Raw genomic sequence first — 22,230 nt, forward strand, 5'->3', positions numbered from 1 at the left:
TACCATCTTTCCCAGGGCTCGCGTGCATTGATGCACCGACACCTGTATTTGTATTAGGAGGTCTCTGTCTAGAGACGACAACTCCTTGGACTTCTCCTCCGGGAGAAACCCTTTTTATCCTGTTCTGTGTCCAGAACCATACCCAGGAACAGTAGACGCGTCGTAGGAACCAGCTGCGACTTTGGAATATTCAGAATCCAGCCGTGCTGTTGTAGCACTTCCCGAGATAGTGCTACTCCGACGAACAACTGCTCCCTGGACCTCGCCTTTATAAGGAGATCGTCCAAGTACGGGATAATTATTTCGGCCATTACCTTGGTAAATACCCTCGGTGCCGGGGACAGACCAATGGCAACGTCTGGAATTGGTAATGACAATCCTGTACCACAATTTTGAGGTACTCCTGGTGAAGAGGGTAAATAGGGACATGCAGGTAAGCATCCTTGATGTCCAGTAATACCATGAAATTCTCCAGGATTGCAATAATCGCCCTGAGCGATTCCATTTTGAACTTGAACCTTCGTATATAAGTGTTCAAGGATTTCAATTTTAGAATGGGTCTCACCGAACCGTCTGGTTTCGGTACCACAACATTTTGGAATAGTAACCCCGGCCTTGTTGGAGGAGGGGTACCTTGATTTCACCTGCTGGAAGTACAGCTTGTGAATTGCCGCCAGTACTACCTTTCTCCGATGGCAGCAGGCAAGGCTGATGTGAGGTAACGGCGAGGGGGAGTCGCCTCGAACTCCAGCCTGTATCCCTGTGATACTACTTGCAGAACCTAGGGATCCACCTGTGGGCAAGCCCACTGGTCCCTGAAGTTCCCGAGACGCGCCCCCACCGCACCTGTCTCCACCTGTGGAGCCCCAGCGTCATGCGGTGGACTCAGAGGAAGCGGGGGAAGATTTTTGATCCTGGGAACTGGCTGTCTGGTGCAGCTTTTTCCTTCTTCCCTTGTCTCTGTGCAGAAAGGAAGCGCCTTTGACCCGCTTGCTTTTCTGAAGCCGAAAGGACTGTACCTGAAAATACGGTGCTTTCTTAGGCTGTGAGGAAACCTGAGGTAAAAATTTTTCTTCCCAGCTGTTGCTGTGTATACGAGGTCCCAGAGACCATCCCCAAACAATTCCTCACCCTTATAAGGCAGAATCTCCATGTGCCTTTTAAAGGCAGCATCACCTGTCCACTGCCGGGTCTCTTGGCAGAATGGACATTGCATTAATTCTGGATGCCAGCCGGCAAATATACCTCTTTGCATCCCTCATATATAAGACGACGTCTTTAATATGCTCTATGTTAGCAAAATATTATCCCTGTCTAGGGTATTAATATTATCTGACAGGGTATCAGACCACGCTGCAGCAGCACTATTTATGCTGAGGCAATTGCAGGTCTCAGTATAGAACCTGAGTGTGTATATACAGACTTCAGGATAGCCTCCTGCTTTTTATCAGCAGGCTCCTTCAAGGTGGCCATATCCTAAGACGGCAGTGCCACCTTTTTTGACAAACGTGTGAGCGCCTTATCCACCCTAGGGGATATCTCCCAACGTGACCTATCCTCTGGCGGGAATGGGTACGCCATCAGTAACTTTTTAGAAATTACCAGTTTCTTATCGGGGGAACCCACGCTTCTTTACACACTTCATTCACTCATCTGATGGGGGAACAAAACACTAGCTGCTTTTTCTCCCCAAAAATAAAACCCCTTTTATGTGGTACTTGGGTTCATGTCAGAAATGTGTAACACATTTTTCATTGCCGAGGTCATGTAATGGATGTTCCTAGTGGATTGTGTATATATCTCAACCTCGTCGACACTGGAGTCCGACTCCGTGTCGACATCTGTGTCTGCCATCTGAGGTAACGGGCATTTTTTGAGCCCCTGATGGCCTTTGAGACGCCTGGGCAGGCGCGGGCTGAGAAGCCGGCTGTCCCACAGCTGTTACGTCATCCAGCCTTTTATGTAAGGAGTTGACATTGGCCCTCATTCCGAGTTGTTCGCACGGTATTTTTCATCGCATCGCAATGAAAATCCGCTTAGTACGCATGCGCAATATTCGCACTGCGACTGCGCCAAGTAATTTAACAATGAAGATAGTATTTTTACTCACGGCTTTTTCGTCGCTCCGGCGATCGTAATGTGATTGACAGGAAATGGGTGTTACTGGGCGGAAACACGGCGTTTTATGGGCGTGTGGTTGAAAACGCTACCGTTTCCGGGAAAAACGCAGGAGTGGCTGGAGAAACGGAGGAGTGTCTGGGCGAACGCTGGGTGTGTTTGTGACGTCAAACCAGGAACGACAAGCACTGAACTGATCGCACAGGCAGAGTAAGGTTGAAGTTACTCAGAAACTGCTCAGTAGTTTGTAATCGCAATATTGCGATTACATCGGTCGCAATTTTAAGAAGCTAAGATACACTCCCAGTAGGCGTAGGCTTAGCGTGTGTAACTCTGCTAAATTCGCCTTGCGACCGATCAACTCGGAATGAGGGCCATTGTCGGTTAATACCTTCCACCTATCCATCCACTCTGGTGTCGGCCCCACAGGGGGCGACATCCCATTTATCGGCCTCTGTTCCGCCTCCACGTAACCTTCCTCATCCAACATGTTGACACAGCCGTACCGACACACCGCACACACACAGGGAATGCTCTGACTGAGGACAGGACCCCACAAAGTCCTTTGGGGAGACAGAGAGAGTATGCCAGCACACACCAGAGCGCTATATAATGCAGGGATTAACACTATAACTGAGTGATTTTTCCCCCAATAGCTGCTTGTATACACATATTTCGCCTAAATTTAGTGCCCCCCCTCTCTTTTTAACCCTTTGAGCCTGAAAACTACAAGGGAGAGCCTGGGGAGCTGTCTTCCAGCTGCACTGTGAAGAAAAAATGGCGCCAGTGTGCTTAAGGATATAGCCCCGCCCCTTTTTCGGCTGACTTTTCTCCCGCTTTTTTCATGGATTCTGGCAGGGGTAATTTATCACATATATAGCCCTGGGACTATATATTGTGATGATTTGCCAGCCAAGGTGTCTTATATTGCCCTCAGGGCGCCCCCCAGCGCCCTGCACCCATCAGTGACCGGAGTGTGAGGTGTGCATGAGGAGCAATGGCGCACAGCTGCAGTGCTGTGCGCTACCTTGTTGAAAACAGAAGTCTTCTGTCGCCGATTTTCCGGAACACTTCTTGCTTCTGGCTCTGTAAGGGGGCCGGCGGCGCGGCTTCGGGACCGAACACCAAGGTCGGGTCCTGCGGTCGATCCCTCTGGAGCTAATGGTGTCCAGTAGCCTAAGAAGCCCAAACTACCACCAGTTAGGTAGGTTCGCTTCTTCTCCCCTTAGTCCCTCGCTGCAGTGAGTCTGTTGCCAGCAGATCTCACTGTAAAATAAAAAACCTAAAATATACTTTCTTTCTAGGAGCTCAGGAGAGCCCCTAGTGTGCATCCAGCTCAGCCGGGCACAAGATTCTAACTGAGGTCTGGAGGAGGGTCATAGTGGGAGGAGCCAGTGCACACCAGGTAGTCCTAAAACTTTCTTTAGTTGTGCCCAGTCTCCTGCGGAGCCGCTATTCCCCATGGTCCTTACGGAGTCCCAGCATCCACTTAGGACGTCAGAGAAATAATGGTAATACGCTAAGTGCCTATATATAGAATCCCACAGGTAAGAAGTGTGCAGTTGAATGCTGGGTGATTAAAAAAAATAACACATTGCGCCCCCTGCAGTATTACTTTGTAGAACGTTTTGGTCTCTGATTCTGAGTAGCAGGCAAAGTGGCTGTAACTGCCGGCAGCCAGGGAAGCCAGATTTACTACCTAATCAGAGCCGGATTATGGGAGGGGCTACCCCACACATTAGAGGCCCCCACAGACCCCTGCTTTTTAAATTGAAACCGTCTCCCGCGGCCGCCGAGGGGCTCCGGATACAGCACACGCCGGCGGCGGATGCTGTGGAGCTCTGTATACAGCACACGCTGGCGGCTCAATCAGTGTCTCTGGGATTTCCCTACACTATCCCGCGAGACACTGACTGAGTCGCCGGTGCGTGCTGCTGTCACCGGCAAGGCTGAGGAGCATCCGGGGTGAGTGAGAGAGTGTGTGTGTTGGGGGGGGGGGGGGGGGGGGTAATCTGTGGCAGCAATTGTGTGTGTGTGTGTGTGTGTGTGTGTGTGTGTATACGCGCTGGTGGGGGGCATTGCGTTTACCAACGGGGAGGGGGGGGGGAGGTTCCAGCAATTTTAGTAGTGATGGGGGTGTCTCCCCAGCAATTTTAGTAGAGGGGGCCCCCACACGTTTGTCGCCCGGGGACCCCACCTGCCTTAATCCGTCCCTGTGCCTTATGCTTATCCGTTCACTAATGTGCCGGTATCTGTGTTTACACTAGTCCCATGCTAGTGCAAGCAGGTCCGTCAGAAATAAGCTTCCCACCCCTATAAGCATGACTCACCTGAATCTTCAGATACATGCCCATTATACTCCCACAAGTCAGAGTGGTTATGTGCAATCGCATTCAGGGCCGTCTTAACAAAATGGTAGGCCCCCGGGCAACGCAATGCACTGATGCCCCTACCAAATCATTCATGGGAATACATTTTTTTTTTAAATATCATACTTTACCCCTCCCGCCGCCCTGTATGTCTCTCGATACAGAGGGTGGCTGCCAGCACTCTGATTGGTGGATAGCTCCAGTCATCCACCAATCAGCACGCTTACAGCCATTCACTTTCTGGCTGCAGGCTGCGAGCATATCACCCCAAAAGTGGGGAGGTGTGTTCACAACCTTGTCCACAACTTAGAACATGGATGCATACTGCATGACTGAAATTTGTATAACCATAACCGCACTCCTGACCAATCAGGAGTGACCAGATGATGCTGCTGATCGCTATCATCAGTATTGCATAATGCTCCCGCCTCCTGAGGGGTGTATCTGCATCTGCACTCTGTGGGGTAGATTTACTAAACCTTCCTAAAATGAAAAGTGGAGGAGTTACTCATAGCAACCAATCAGATTCTTGCTGTCATTTCTCAGTTGCATTCTAGAAAACCATGGCAGAATCTGATTGGTTGCTACTGGCAAGACCTGCACTTATCTGTTTTAGAAGCTTTTGCAAATCTACCTCAAAGGGATATATTTATTTACTAAAGTGCAGGTTTTAAAAGTGGGGATGTTGCCTATAGCAACCAATCAGATTCTACTTATCATTTATCTAACACCTTCTAGAAAATAATATCTAGAATCTGATTGGTTGCCATGGGCGATATCTCCACTTTTGAAAACCTGCACTGTAGTAAATATACCCCTAAGTCTCAGTTATGCAAACAAGCCCTTAGTGTACCCAGGCTGTGCTTTCTTACTTGTACTTTGCTTCTATGATAAATAAGATTAAGGCGTGATGTACACATGACATAACTCAGGTATTGTATTCAGATAATCCATAAGCAAACAGAAGGCGGCTCACCTGTCATCTTTACATGACAGCAGCATAACCGGATGCCAGTCGCTATCTCTCCAATAATACCTGGGATAATAGGACACATAACAGTGCACATTAATATTTGTAAAAGGGATATTCAACCTGTAGATGTCTGTAATGTAGCAGCATAATTCCACAATAGATATCTCCGATACCATACCATAGGTTTTTATGGGGGCAGATGCAGGCAGGGCCGGTTCTAGACCTTGTGGCGACCAGGGCAAAAGTTTCCTTTCAAATAAGGTTGAATAGGTCAAATAGGGTTAGCGCGCGCCGTCGGCGCACGTCAAAAACTAGGGGCATGGCTACATAGGGAAGGGGCGTAGTCACAGTTTTGCCCCCTGCAGAGTTGTGCCCCCAGTAGTTGTGCCTCCTGTAGTTGTGCACTCAGTAGTTTTGCCCCCAGTGCTGCGCCTCCATTAGTTTTGCCCCCAGTGCTGCGCCTCCATTAGTTTTGCCCCCAGTACTGTGCCCACCAGTAGCTGTGCCCCTAGTAGCTCCGCTTACCAAAAAATAAAAAAAATAAAAAAATACTCACCAGCCCCAATCCTGCTTCCCGATCGCTGCTGCCCTCTGTCTTCGGGCGCCGGCGCCGCTCCTCGGATCTATGGGAAAGACGTCATGACGCCTCTCCCATAGCACCGCACAGACGTCTGCGGCCGCTCCCCAATGTCGTGCGGTGCACGATGACGTCAGGCGCGCCGCACGGCAGGCACTAGTAGCGGGGGAAAGGTCCTCTCCATGAAGGGAAACTAGATGCATCTAGTTTCCTTTCATGGAAAGGACCTTTCCTACTGCACAGTTAGTAGCGGCTCTTGCCGCTGTGGCGGCGCCCCCCAGGACAGCGGCGCCCCGGGCAAAAATCCTGCTTGCCCGTGGCAAGAGCCGCTGCTGGATGCAGGTACCGTAGGTTTCTTCGGGGGCTGCAAAGCTTTCACATTTACCAAGCTCTGTCACCCTCCAATGAGGCATGCAAGAGATAAAGGGGGTCATTCCGAGTTGTTCGCTCGCAAGCTGCTTTTAGCAGCATTGCACACGCTAAGCCGCCGCCTACTGGGAGTGAATCTTAGCTTAGCAAAATTGCGAACGAAAGATTAGCAGAATTGCGAATAGACACTTCTTAGCAGTTTCTGAGTAGCTCGACACTTACTCGGCATCTGCGATCAGTTCAGTGCTTGTCGTTCCTGGTTTGACGTCACAAACACACCCAGCGTTCGCCCAGACACTCCTCCATTTCTCCAGCCACTCCCGCGTTTTTCCCAGAAACGGTAGCGTTTTTTCACACACACCCATAAAACGGACAGTTTCCGCCCAGAAACACCCACTTCCTGTCAATCACATTACGATCACCAGAACGAAGAAAAAACCTCGTAATGCCGTGAGTAAAAAACCTAACTGCATAGCAAATTTACTTGGCGCAGTCGCACTGCGGACATTGCGCATGCGCATTAGTGACTAATCGCTCTGTTGCGAGAAAAAAATAACGAGCGAACAACTCGGAATGACCCCCAAAGCACCAGGCAAACAGCTCCTGTCTGCCATGTTACAGACAACAGTTAGGATATAGATGAGCAGTTCGGATTTTAGGAAATCTGAGCCCGCCCCAACTTCTGAGCCCTGATATTCAAATTCCAAATTGAGGCAAAACATCATCATCCTCACGTCGGATTCTCGCAGGTCTTGGATTCTAGATGCCTAATTCAGACCTGATCGCAGCTGCAAATTGCTAATGGGCAAAACCAAGGACCTAATTCAGATCTGTTCGCTCGCTAGCGTTTTTCGCTGCGCAGCGATCAGGTAACTATTGCGTACGCACTGCAATGCGCAGGCGCGCCGTATGGTTACAAAGCGGATCGTTGTTGTGCACTGATTCTAGCAAAGAAACCATTCGCACTGCCGTTCGCAAGGAGATTGACAGGAAGAAGGCGTTTGTGGGTGGCAACTGAACGTTTTCTGGGAGTGGTTGGAAAAGCGCAGGCGTGTCAAAGCGTTTGCAGGGCGGATGTCTGACGTCAATTCCAGGCTCGAATAGGCTGAAGTGATCGCAGCGGCTGGGTAAGGTCAGAGCTACTCAGAAACTGCACAAGCTGTTTCTGTACAGGGCGGCTGCACATGCGTTCGCACACTTGCAAAGCTAAAATACACTCCCCTATGGGCCTAATTATGAGTTGATCGCAGCAACAATTTTGTTAGCAGTTGGGCAAAGCGGCCAGTATTTACCCTGCACAGAAACAATATAATCCACCCATATTTAACTCTCTCTGCAAATGTTATATCTGCCCCCCCCCCCCCCCGCTGCAGTGCACGTGATTTTGCCCAATTGCTAACAAACTTGCTGCTGCGATCAACTCAGAATGAGGGCCTATAGGCGGCAACTATCTGTTCGCAGCGCTGCAAAAAGTAGCTAGTGAGCAAACAGATCTGAATTATGCCCCATGTGCACTGCCAGGGGTGCAGGCAGATGTAATATGTGCAGAGAGTGTTAGATTTGGGTGGGTTATTTTGTTTTTGTGCAGGGTAAAATACTGCCTGCTTTATTTTTACACTGCAATTTAGATTTCAGTTTGAACACACCCCACCCAAATCTAACTCTCTCTGCACATGGTATATCTGCCCCCCCTCCCCCCCTTCCCTTCCCTGCACTGTACTTGGGGGGTGATTCCGAGTTGTTCGCTCGCTAGCTGCTTTTAGCAGCATTGCACACGCTAAGCCGCCGCCCTCTGGGAGTGTATCTTAGCTTAGCAGAATTGCGAACGAAAGATTAGCAGAATTGCGAATAGAAATTTCTTAGCAGTTTCTGAGTAGCTCCAGACTTACTCAGCCATTGTGCTCAGCTCAGTCCTTTTCGTTCCTGGTTTGACGTCACAAACGCACCCAGCGTTTGCCCAACCACTCCCCCGTTTCTCCAGCCACTCCTGCGTTTTGCAACTCGAACGCCTGAGTTTTTTCGCACACTCCCATAAAACGGCCAGTTTCCGCCCAGAAACACCCACTTCCTGTAAATCGCACTACGATCAGCACAGCGATGAAAAAGCTTTGTTATGTCGTGAGTAAAATATCTAACTTTTGTGTAAAATAACTAAGCGCATGCGCTCTGCGAACCTTGCGCATGCGCAGTAAGCGACTAATCGCAGTATAGCGAAAATCGGCAACGAGCGAACAACTCGGAATGACCCTCATGGTTATGCCCATTAGCTAACAAATTTGCTGTTGCGATCAGATTTGAATTAGGCCCTATATAAGGAGGTTATTCAGAGCCATTTCACTCCAGTCACGCTGCTGTGTGCTGCGCTGTGCTCTGCTGTGTCTAAGTGGTGTGTCCATCCACAAGCTGTGCTGTCACTGTGTCCATCCACAAGCTGTGCTGTCACTGGGGTAAATTTACTAAGGTGGGCGTTTTTTTTGAACTGGTGATGTTGCCCATAGCAACCAATCAGATTCTGGGCTAGATGCATCATCGCTTGGAAAGTGATAAAATGGAGAGTGAAAAAGTACCAGCCAATCAGCTCCTAACTACCATGTCACATGCTGTGTTTGAAAAATGTCAGTTAGGAGCTGACTGGCTGTTACTTTTTCACTCTCCATTTTATCACTTTCCAAGTGATGATGCATCTGGCCCTGTATCTATTATCTTCTAGAAGCAGCTAGATAAATGTTAAGTAGAATCTGATTGGTTGCTATGGGCAACATCACCAGTTCTAAAAAAAAGTCCAATCTTAGTAAGTTTACCCCACTGCGTCCATGCACAAGCTGTGCTGTGACAGTGTCCATCCACAAGCTTTGCTGTTACTGTGTCCATACACAAACTGTGCTGTCACTGTCTTCATCTACAAGCTGTGCTGTCACCAGGGATGGACTGGGGGCCGAAATTGGCCCTGGCATGTGCATGCACTGTGTGCACCAAAGGTGCACTTGCACACACGACAGGAGCGCACACTCTGTGAGTGGAAGCGGACCCTAAAATCGGGGTCGTGCCGTGAGTCAGAGTGACATGGACTCGTGGCATGCCCCCATTTCCATGGAGATGGGTGTTGAGGTGAAGGCACGCGACACGCACATGGAAACACACAGAAATAAATATATATTGTTCAATTGTTTGTACTGTTCTGTGAGCTGTACTCCAGTGTGTTTGTTCAAATACTGTGTATATAAAAGCCCTTTGAATCCCCATAGTGTGAGTTGAGCTGGCATCTTGGCAATGTAGAACTGTTAGTTTAACTGCCTTAAGCCCATTGGTAGCTTATTTTGTTGGGCTAAGCAAACCATGCACTTCAGCGCAAAAGTGTCAGTCTCTGTCGTTGAAGTGCTTAGTTTGTTAAACTGTGCATGTACTTTTTAATATCCAACATAAGGGTCGGTGAAAGGGCCCAAGGACAATTTCATCTTGCACCACTTTTCATTTCTGCCAATGCTGTGTGGCAATGTTTCATAGATTTGCTATAACATACTGTGTGTTTGTGTTGCTGCTCTGTCATTTAGTAACCAGCCAGCTCGCTTTTTTCTAAACTGGATGAAAACAATATTGTTGTGAGGTGGTCAAAATTGAATGGAAATGAATGTTATTGAGGTTAAAATACTGTAGGAACAAAAACCAGCCCAAATTCTGTGATTTTAGCTCTTCTTTTTTAATTTATTTTAAAAAAATACAGATCCAAAACCAAAACCCGATGACGAACTAGAACCAAAACTAGCAAAAATAGCCCAGCACACATCGCTAAGCTAAGAGCAGATTGGTTGGTTCTTTATCTCTGTCCACTTTATCCCTCTCCAAGGCTTAGTACATAGGGGGACATTCCAAGTTGATCGTAGCTGTGCTAAATTTAGCACAGCTACGATCATTCACACTGACATGTGGGGGGACACCCAGCACAGGGCTATCCTGGCCCGCATGTCAGTGCCCCCCCCTCCCCCCGCAGAAGTGCAAAGGCATCGCACAGCGCCGATGCCTTTGCACTTCAAGAGTAGCTCCCGACCAGTGCAGCTTTAGCGTGCTGGCCGGGAGCTACTCAATGCTCCCTGGTCCGCATTGGCTGCGTGTGACGTCACGCAGCCACCGCGGATCGCCCTCCCCCAACGTTCCGGCCACGCCTGCGTTGGCCAGACCGCTCCCCCTAAACGGCGGCTTAACACCGCTGTTCAGCCCCCTCCCGCCCAGTGACCGCCTCTGTGTCAGAGGCGATCGCTAGGCACCGACAGCTGCCATGCGCTGGTGCACTGCGGCGCCGGCACATGCGCAGTTCCGACCCGATCGCTGCACTGCAACAAACTGCAGCGAGCGATCGGGTCGGAATGACCCCCATAGAACCATATAAAAAAAATAATGAATTGACACTTTGTGAATTTATGCAAACAATATTTATGACATCTGCGTTAGAAATGTTATAAATATGCCTCTATATCACAACATTTCTGTGTGGTGTTGTATTTTAGCTTAATAATATACAATGTTTAGTATGTGTGACTTTTCATTAGTGATATCATATTCTCGTTAAGCTGCCGTTTTAAGTTTGATCTTTAAAAACTTTGGAAACATATACATACCTCCCAACTTTAGAAAGTTGGGAGGATGGGCACAGACACGTGCTGGAGGCGCGTGCCCGAAATTAGGGGGCGTGGCCTCACTGGTAGGGTGTGTGGCCTCATGAAGGGTGCCGCGATTACAGGCCACGCCCCCATTTTCACTGCTGTGGGGGCATGCCCAGCTCTCTGTGAGCTGCTGGCATGCACCCTATCCCTCTCTTCCAGTGAACAGATGCGTCTATACACCGCTGCTCTGCTAAGCAGTGAGTGAGTGAGTGAGGGTCTCCCAACTGCCCCCCACCACCACCACCACTGCAGGACACAGCTGCCCGATGGTGGGACAGTCTTAGAAAAACAGGACTGTCCCGCCAAAATCGGAACAGTTGGGAGGTATGCGTGTATGGTGCTCACATCATCGCTCCCCGGTTTGCAGCGGCTGCGTGTGATGTCACGCAGCCGCCGCGGCCCGCCCCCCAACAGTCCGGCCATGCCTGCGTTGGCTGGACCGCGCCCCCTAAATACTGATTGACCCAGAGGCTGGGATATACCTTTGAGAAAGTCACATGATATGTGACGAAACGCGTTAGGACCCTGCCCTCTTGTACACCTTGACTTTGGACTCTGCTAAGGTAGCAAGCTGCTGATTGAGCCATCCCTGCTTCGGCTCCACATCCCGGCGCAACGCCATTGCCGCCCGCCGCTCTCATCAGCACGCCGCTGACAACCTGTTGCACCCGCCTGACGATAGTACAACTACCTCCCTGCTGCACAGCAAACAGTGGGCACTGCAGGACTATACAGCCGAGGACGCTCGGTCTGTACCAGCCCACGGAGAGGTATTTATTCATTCATCCGGCAACAGGTTACATTTGCTACATTGAGACTGCATATTCCGGCAACTTTACACTCATCACCAATTGATTGGTCGTTCATTTATTGTGGACATTACATCTGGAGATTGATACCGGACACATTGTTACATCAGTACTGCAGGCGCTTACCCATAGCCTATATTCCTATATGCAAATCAAGGTGCTCAACTATCTAATTTGGTATAATCTTTATTTTAAACATATAATTAATTTCTCATGTGATGTAATTATTATAAATAAATTACCTTTTATTATCTACACGTCAGCTCCTATTCTTATTGCTCTAACACATTGCGCAGCCGTTTTTTTTCCTATTTTCCACATTTGCCCCCTAAACGGCGGCTTAACGCCGCCGTCCAGCCCCCTCCCTCCCAGCGACCGTCTCTGCCGCAGAGGCGATCGCTAGGCAATGACGGCTGCTATGCACTGTTCCGACCCAATCGCTGCGCTGCGAGAAACTGCAGCGAGCGATCGGGTAGGAATGACCCCCCATATTAACAATACAAACATACATACAGTACATAAATACATATATTCCATAGATTACTTTATATAAGAGTATAGTGAACTCACCAGGTGAATGAGAATGAAAACAGGATTAAAACACAAACCAAGATAGAACAGTATTTCTTTCCAGGGATTGCTTGCACTGTAAAAAAACAAATTGCATTTTTTCACTGCATCGTCAGACAATTTTACAGAATATGATGACTTGCACTGAATATATAGATGGAAAGTTCCATCTAAAATAACAAAATCTGTACGTCATATTTCAATATGGGTAATTATATCTTTTTTTCAAGCATTACCAATAGAAGTGCAGTTTATCAGTGATGCGAATGCATCTGCCTGATTGACAGGCAGAGGCGTTCGTGGGGCTGTCAGGGGCGACGTTGCAGAGGGCAGGGGGTAAAACAGCTGCTACGATGCAAAAAATGGGTGTGCTGCACCTGCTTTTGCAGTTAGTCTGCGCAGGCAGGAGGCTACCCTTGATTTGCGAGGGTCACTGAAGCTGAGTGACCTTGTCCTGTGCTGGTCATCCCCAAATTGCAATTTTTTCATTATCAGTTTGGCAATGCTACCAAATTTGCTAATGAAGCTGTCGCTGAATGTACATGTACAGCATACTTGCCTACTCTCCCGGAATGGCCGGGAGGCTCCCGAAAATCGGGTGACCCTCCCGGCCCCCCGGAAGAGCAGGCAAGTCTCCCGTTTCGTGGGGACCCCCCTGCCCGTCCGCCCACTTAGTGTGTAAAGTGGGCGGTCCGGGCAGTTGATGACGCGATTCTTGCTGAATCGCGTCATCATAGCCACGCCCCCTGCAGTGTAATGCCGGTGATTGCGGCATTACAGAGCGGGGGGCGTGGCTTGAAAGAGGCATCGTCATGACCCCGCCCTTGCTCCACCCTTTCTCCGCCCCATCCCGCCTTCGGCCCACCCCCTCTACGACGTCACAGCCTCCCCTGCCCGCCCTCTGAGCTGACCTGGCTGCTCTCTCCCGCAGAGAGCAGCCAAAATGTAGGTAAGTCTGATGTACAGTCATTGAAGTTAGTAAATTCAAATGATCTGTCAGTAAAAGTGGGCACGGCATCGCCTAGTGTGTTCCCTTCCCTGCCGGGGCAGTTGTCGATAGTGCGTACACACTGAGCTATATGCAAACAATATCGCTCAGTGACTTCACGCCGTTGCCGGGTCGTGCATGCTGCTTTTGGACTTCCAAACTGAGCTGCATGCACGGCCGACAGTGAGGGTCATTAACGACCCGCGGGGCCGCGCATCGCTCGGCAGCATGCACACTAGTCGACGTCGCTCAGGAAGGGCAAAATGAGCGACGCCGCTGACTGTATCGGCAAGTGTGTGTTGCACCTTTAGTGAAATGATGATTGTCACTGTACCCAAAGATTCAGTTGATAAGCCATACTTTTTGAAATATTGGGGCAGATGTATTAAGCCTGGAGAAGTGATAAACCAGTGATAAGTGCAAGGAGATAACGCACCAGCCAATCAGCTCCAATATGTAAATTAACAGTTAAGTTAAGAGCTGATTGGCTGGTGCATTATCACCTTGCACTTATCACTGCTTTATCACTTCTCCAGGCTTAATACATCTACCCCTTTGTCTGTCACCAAGTGAAAATATTGAGGCTGATTCTGAGATGGGAGAAAATCAAAAGGCAAGTAACTTTGGGGCAGATGTATTAACCTGGAGAAGGCATAATGAAGTGATAAACCAGTGATATGTGCAAGGTGATAAACGCACCAGCCAATCAGATCATAACTGTTAATTTACATACTGGAGCTGATTGTCTGGTGTCTTTATCAGCTTGCACTTATCACTGGTTTATCACTTCCTTATGCCTTCTCCGGGTTAATACATCTGCCCCAATGTTTGTCTAATTAACCGGCGTGGCCTAACAAAAAGGAGGCCTAGCCTCGCGGCAAGTGCCGCGATTGCAAGCCACACCCCCGTTTTCATCATTATGGGGGCATGAACAGCGCTGTGAGAGCTGCTGGTCATGCCCCCTGTACCTCTCTTCCGTGAATAGACACTGTGCGCATGCGCACAGCATCTATTCACCGCTGCTCTCCTCAGAGCAGGGAGTGACAGGGGGGGATCTCCCAACTGCCCCCCCCCCCCACCCGTGGGACACTGCGACCCCGCCGGTAGGACAGCAGGACAGACTGTGAAAAATGGGACTGTCCCGCCAAAATCGGGACAGTTGGGAGGTATGTTCCTGGATGCGTCCGCAATGTCTAAGGTCTCACATGCGCACAGTGGCCGGTGAGCATGCGCAGACCAGCTGGATGCGGCTGCTGTGCGAGAACGCGCAGCTGCGTCCAGCTCTAAATAATCCCCGTAATCTCTTTGCACAGGTCACATCTGCCACATCTGCCCCGCCTACAGCACAGTGCAGCATAGTTACTTGCTCTTTCTTGCTCGATTCCCAAGTCAGAATCATTACTATTGTCTGTAACTACTGTGTGGGGGTTATTCAGAGTTGTTAGCAAAATAAAAAAAAGCAAGTAACTGGGCAAAACCAGGTGCAGGTGGGGCAGACGTAACATGTGCAGAGAGAGTTAGATTTGTGTGGGTTATATTGTTTCTGTGCAGGGTAACTACTGGCTGATTTATTTTTACACTGCAATTTAGATTTCAGTTTGAACACACCCCACCCAAATCGAACTCTCTCTGCACATGTTACACCTCTCCCACCTGCAGTATAGCATGGTTTTGCCAAGTTGCTTGCTTTTTTGATTTGCTAACAAACATGAATAAGGTCCTGTATTCAGTAAATTAGTAGGTAACTAGTAGTTAAAATATTGTCCCTCCTTTTAGTAAACAATTTAACACTTAAATAATGGGTTGTCAGTAAGTAATTATTGTCTGTCCCTTTTCTTAGTACAGTAAATTGATGTTTAATTACAGGTCTCAGTAATGATATAAACTCAATAAAATATATAGTATGTAGAATTTATTTTATAGCATATGTTACTTAGTTCTTATGGCTATAGAAAAATAGGATAAACAACTTATTATTTTCTATAGAAATGGAATATCCGTTATATTATATATTTTATGTTTTTATATATTTATAGCATACATTGTGTGTGATATTATTTTCAAATCTATATAACTATATGATAGTACTACAATGATTTTTCTGAAGGTTGTTAACATTTACTGATAATTTTTTTTCACAAGCCCAATTTGTACAATGAAAGTTAACTACTCCCTATGATAACCGAAATATTTATAAATACCTTTCTCATACGTCCTAGAGGATGCTGGGGTCACACTCAGAACCATGGGGTAAAGATGGGATCCGCAGGAGACATGGACACTTTAAGACTTTCAAAGTGTGTGAACTGGCTCCTCCCTCTATGCCCCTCCTCCAGACTCCAGTTCATTTTATCAGTGACATGTATTTTTAATACGGCCACATGTACATTTTATTATTATTATTTTTCTGTTATTAATTGCCCATTTTAGTCCTTTCTCATTGCTTACAAAACTCTACGTTATGGGATCTGGTCTTCAGGTCGACCACACTTACTGCAGGTCGTCACTGTCTAGGTTGACCACTATTGGTCGACAGTAAGTCGGTCGATATGGTTTCTAGGTCGACAGGGACTCTAGGTTGACATGTTCTAGGTCGACATGACAAAAGGTCGACATGAGTTTTTCACATTTTTTCCCATTATATGAACTTTTTCATACTTTACGATCCACGTGGACTACAGTTGGGAACGGTAACCTGTGCCGAGCGGAGTGAGGCACCTTGCCTGAAGCGTGGCGAGCCATGCGAGGGGACACGGTGCATTAATTGGGGTTCCCGGTCACTGTACGGATAAAACGACATAAAAAAAGTGAAAAAACTCATGTCGACCTTTTGTCATGTCGATCTAGTACATATCAACCTAGAGTCCCTGTCATCCTAGAAACCATGTCAACCTGCTTACTGTCGACCAATAGTGGTCAACCTAGACACTGTCGACCTAATTCTAACCGACCCATCAAAACATGATTAGAACTAGTGATGAGCGGATTCGGTTTTACTCGGTTTTACTCGGTTCTCAAAACGGCATCTTATTGGCTCACGGATGTCACGTGTTTTGGATAGCCAATAAGATGCCGTTTTGAGAACCGAGTAAAACCGAGTAAAACCGAGTAAAACCGAACCTCGCTCATCACTAATTAGAACCAGATGTTCCTGCCATTCAGAATGAGCACCGATCGGATCCGAACCGAGTCCCTTTTGGAACTTCCCGCTGTGTGACTTTGGATTTAAATCCAAATTTTGGGTTTTCAATTGCAAAAATGACACGGTTCTTGTAATCTTGATCGGTTTTTATTGATTTCTATCAATAATTTTCAACTTATTTATCGATTTTAAACCAAATCAAAAACTGAATCCGAACTAAAACACTTGAGGGTGTGGTTTGCCAAAACTAAATCACAATAATGAAGTAGAACCAAAACCAAAACCGGGGCTCTGCGCACACCTCTGTTATGCATACCCCTGAAACTTGGCTGGCTCTCAGACTTCCAGAAGAATAAGCGGTTTAGGCAGCTGTATGACACGACTTGCGCAGAATTGAATCATATGGCCCGCCCCCCGTTTTACAAAGCTATGAATTATGGCTTGTATATTGGGAGGGCAGGTCCACTATAATGAGATCATTTTCTCACCCCCCCCCTGCACCCCTCTGAACCTCCCACCTGGCTGCCTGGTGCCATGTGCAGAATATTTGTCAGAGTATGGCCGCAGAGGCATATTAAGAGAAAAGGGGGCCCGTAAATATATGCAAATATACGCATCTTTGTCATACTCTTCTCAATATTATAACTTTTATTTCCAAATTCCATAATTTATCATTTCAAATTTAAATTTTTTTTTCTATAAAATGTGTCTATTTTAAGCAGGATGCTATTCTGAGACCTCCACATACTGACAACAGTTCAAAAATAATGACAATCTGTAAGCTTATTAGTCACCTGAAGAAAAAGAATTTGCAAACAGAGAAACCACCACAAATGGCTTTCTTCCAAACCCCAAGATGGCTCCTGATGAATCACTCTGGATGCACAACTTGTGGTTTTATAAACAATACAAGATTGGGACACTGTCACTAAACAGGAATAGAAAATTGCTAGCTTTATCAACGATGGAATGTCCTATGTCATATACATACTACCCAAGGGCGTGACTACCATAGATGCAGGGAGTGCAATGGGTCCAGAGCTGAGAGGGGCCACCTTCCCTGTCACAGTACATATGTTATATACAAGGGTGTAGCTACCATAGGTGCAGGGAGTTCAGCTGCTATGGGACCCAGAGCTGAGAGGGGCCACCTTCCCTGTCACAGTACATATGTTATATACAGGGCCGGTTCTTGGGCGCTGTGCGCCCCGGGCGACAATAGGGGGCGTGGCTTCGTACAGGGGGCGTGGTCATTTACGCCCCCTGTACAGACTGAAATGATGTGCGGTGCGCAATGACGCACACGCGTCTAGTTTCCCTTCGTGGAGAGGACCTTAGCTGTGCGGTGCGCGATGACGTCATCGCGCACCGCACAGTAAAGGACCTCTCCACGAAGGGAAACTAGACGCGTACGCGGCTAGTTTCCCTTCACAGCGGCAGCGGGGGGCAGGCGGCCAGCGGGGGGCACAGCAGCAGCGGATCTTGCCCTGGTGCGGCGCCCTCCGGATGGCGGCGCCCCGGGCATAAGTCCTGCTTGCCCGTGGCAAGATCCGCTACTGGTGGTTATATACAAGGGTGTAGCTACTATAGGTGCAGGAAGTGCAGCTGCTATGAGCTGAGAGGGGCCACCTTCCCTGTCAGTTACGTGTTATATACAAGGGTGTAGCTACTATAGGTGCAGGAAGCAGAGCCGGCCCTACCCAATATGATGCCCTAGGCAAGATTTTGGCTGGTGCCCCCTAGCACCAACGCTAGTTCCGCCTCTGACCCTGCACCCCTTTCCCAGCACCATCGCCCCTCACCCATAGCAGTCCTTATTTTGGTTTTCCTACCCCCGGTAATTTAAATAAGAACAGTGTTCACATTCGGCGCACAGCCCAAAAAGGTATGTGTTCTTGCTGGGAAGGGGCATGGCCACACAATAGTACCCACAATTCAAATTATGCCACACAGTACTGCAACTTTGTTCACAATTAATCATGCGATAGTGTCCCTTATTCACATTACATCACACAGTAGTACCACTTTACCTTATATACGTTACTCCTCACAGTAGTGCCCCTCATTCACATAATATCATACTGAATTGCTCCTTATTCACATTACACCACACCATATTGCTCTTTATTCTCATTACACCACACCATATTGCTCCTTATTCACATTACACCACACAATATTGCTCCTTATTCACATTACACCACACCATATTGCTCCTTATTCACATTACACCACTCCATATTGCTCCTTATTCACATTACACCACACCATATTGCTCCTTATTCACATTACACCACACAATATTGCTCCTTATTCACATTACACCACACCATATTGCTCCTTATTCACATTACACCACACCATATTGCTCCTTATTCACATTACACCACACCATATTGCTCTTTATTCTCATTACACCACACCATATTGCTCCTTATTCACATTACACCACACAATATTGCTCCTTATTCACATTACACCACACCATATTGCTCTTTATTCTCATTACACCACACCATATTGCTCTTTATTCTCATTACACCACACCATATTGCTCTTTATTCACATTACACCACACCATATTGCTCTTTATTCTCATTACACCACACCATATTGCTCTTTATTCTCATTACACCACACCATATTGCTCCTTATTCACATTACACCACTCCATATTGCTCCTTATTCACATTACACCACACCATATTGCTCCTTATTCACATTACACCACACCATATTACTCCTTATTCACATTACACCACACCATATTGCTCCTTATTCACATTACACCACACCATATTGCTCCTTATTCACATTACACCACACCATATTGCTCCTTATTCACATTACACCACACCATATTGCTCCTTATTCACATTACACCCATATTGCTCCTTATTCACATTACACCACACCATATTGCTCCTTATTCACATTACACCACACCATATTGCTCCTTATTCACATTACACCACACCATATTGCTCTTTATTCACATTACACCACACCATATTGCTCCTTATTCACATTACACCACACCATATTACTCCTTATTCACATTACACCACACCATATTGCTCCTTATTCACATTACACCACACTATATTGCTCCTTATTCACATTACACCTCACCATATTGCTCTTTATTCTCATTACACCTCACCATATTGCTCTTTATTCTCATTACACCACACCATATTGCTCCTTATTCACATTACACCAAACAATATTGCTCCTTATTCACATTACACCACACAATATTGCTCCTTATTCACATTACACCACACCATATTGCTCTTTATTCTCATTACACCACACCATATTGCTCCTTATTCACATTACACCTCACCATATTGCTCTTTATTCTCATTACACCACACCATATTGCTCCTTATTCACATTACACCACACCATATTGTTCCTTATTCACATTACACCACACCATATTGCTACTTATTCACATTACACCACACCATATTGCTCCTTATTCACATTACACCACACCATATTGTTCCTTATTCACATTACACCACACCATATTGCTCTTTATTCACATTACACCACACCATATTGCTCCTTATTCACATTACACCACACCATATTGCTCTTTATTCACATCACACCACACCATATTGCTCTTTATTCTCATTACACCACACCATATTGCTCCTTATTCACATTACACCACTCCATATTGCTCCTTATTCACATTACACCACACCATATTGCTCCTTATTCACATTACACCACACCATATTGCTCCTTATTCACATTACATCATACCATATTGCTCTTTATTCACATTAGACTACAAAGTAGTGCCCTTTCTACACACATTTGCTGCACATTATTAATGCATTATACACATGAAATGCATAATGACCGTTACAAATATGCTGAACACTATTGCACAACCAACACACTCACACACACAGCACTCACACGGCCGCTAACACTGTGACCTCTGCCTCTGATTGGATACATAAATCTTACACCATGCAGCAGGAGATGCCTGGCGCGAGTCAACTGGTAGCTCTGCTAACGTCGGGTGCCTGTTTTTGATGAAAATGCATCTTATTTGTATTGCTATGTGGCTAGGATGCACAAGCAGCTTCTCCTGATTAAAATGATATGTGGCATGCCTATATACTGTGTGTGACTGTGGCTGTATCTGCATACGAAATGCTACACACAGAATATAGGCATGCTGCATATCATTTTAATCAGCAGAAGCTGCTTGTGCCCCTAGGCATATCAGATGCCCTAGGCAATTGCATAGTTTGCCTATACCTAGGGCCGGCTCTGGCAGGAAGTGCAGCTGCTATGGGGCCCAGAGCTGAGAGGGGCCACCTTCCCTGTCACAGTTACATGTGTTATATACAGGGTGTAGCTACCATAGGTGCAGGGAGTGCAGCTGCTAAGGGGCCCAGAGCTGAGAGGGGCCACCTTCCCTGTCACAGTTACATGTGTTATATACAGGGTGTAGCTACCATAGGTGCAGGGAGTGCAGCTGCTATGGGGCCCAGAGCTGAGAGGGGCCACCTTCCCTGTCACAGTTACATGTGTTATATACAGGGTGCAGCTACTATAGGTGCAGGAAGTGCCTCTGCTATGGGGCCCAGAGCTGAGAGGGGCAACCTTCCCTGTCACAGTTACATGTGTTATATACAAGGGTGTAGCTACCATAGGTGCAGGGAGTGCAGCTGCTATGGGGCCCAGAGCTGAGAAGCGCCACCTTCCCTGTCACAGTTACATGTGTTATATACAAGGGTGTAGCTACCATAGGTGCAGGAAGTGCCTCTGCTATGGGGCCCAGAGCTGAGAGAAGCCACCTTCCCTGACACAGTAACATGTGTTATATATAGGGGCGTAGCTACCATAGGTGCAGGGAGTTCAGCTGCTATGGGGCCCAGAGCTGAGAGGGGCCACCTTCTCTGTCGCAGTTACATGTGTTATATACAGGGTGTAGCTACCATAGGTGCAGGGAGTGCAGCTTCTATGGGGCCCAGAGCTGAGAGGGCCACCTTCCCTGTCACAGTTACATGTGTTATATACAAGGGTGTAGCTACCATAGGTGCAGGGAGTGCAGCTGCTATGGGGCCCAGAGCTGAGAGGGGCCACCTCCCTTTAACAGTTACATGTGTTATATACAGGGTGCAGCTACTATAGGTGCAGGAAGTGCCTCTGCTATGGGGCCCAGAGCTGAGAGGGGCCACCTTCCCTGTCACAGTTACATGTGTTATATATACAAGGGTGTAGCTACCATAGGTGCAGGGAGTGCAGCTGCTATGGCGCCCAGAGCTGAGAGGAGCCACCTTCCCTGACACAGTTACATGTATTATATACAGGATGTAGCTACCATAGGTGCAGGGAGTTCAGCTGCTATGGGGCCGAGAGCTGAGAGGGGCCACCTTCTCTGTCACAGTTACATGTGTTATATACAGGGTGTAGCTACCATAGGTGCAGGGAGTGCAGCTGCTATGGGGCCCAGAGCTGAGAGGAGCCACCTTCCCTGTCACAGTTACATGTGTTATATACAGGGTGTAGCTACCATAGGTGCAGGGAGTGCAGCTGCTATGGGGCCCAGAGCTGAGAGGGCCACCTTCCCGGTCACAGTTACATGGGTTAGATACATTTTAATCCATTAGGTGGTAGAT

General features: G+C 47.5%; 1 protein-coding gene across 2 annotated transcripts in view; it reads right to left on the reverse strand.

Moving 5' to 3' along the window:
- Window positions 1–22,230, reverse strand: part of LOC134948345 (histo-blood group ABO system transferase-like) — a 110,959-nt gene that overhangs the window by 24,180 nt on the left and 64,549 nt on the right. For both annotated transcript variants that reach the window (XM_063936270.1, XM_063936269.1), the window contains exons 2-3: window positions 12,444–12,519; window positions 5,464–5,523 (exon numbers count right to left, since the gene is read on the reverse strand). In XM_063936270.1, the coding sequence (XP_063792340.1) occupies window positions 5,464–5,523; window positions 12,444–12,519 (136 nt within the window). The remainder of the gene's footprint in view (window positions 1–5,463; window positions 5,524–12,443; window positions 12,520–22,230) is intronic.

Source organism: Pseudophryne corroboree, chromosome 8 (genome assembly GCF_028390025.1).
Source record: "Pseudophryne corroboree isolate aPseCor3 chromosome 8, aPseCor3.hap2, whole genome shotgun sequence".
Lineage (NCBI taxonomy): Eukaryota > Metazoa > Chordata > Amphibia > Anura > Myobatrachidae > Pseudophryne > Pseudophryne corroboree.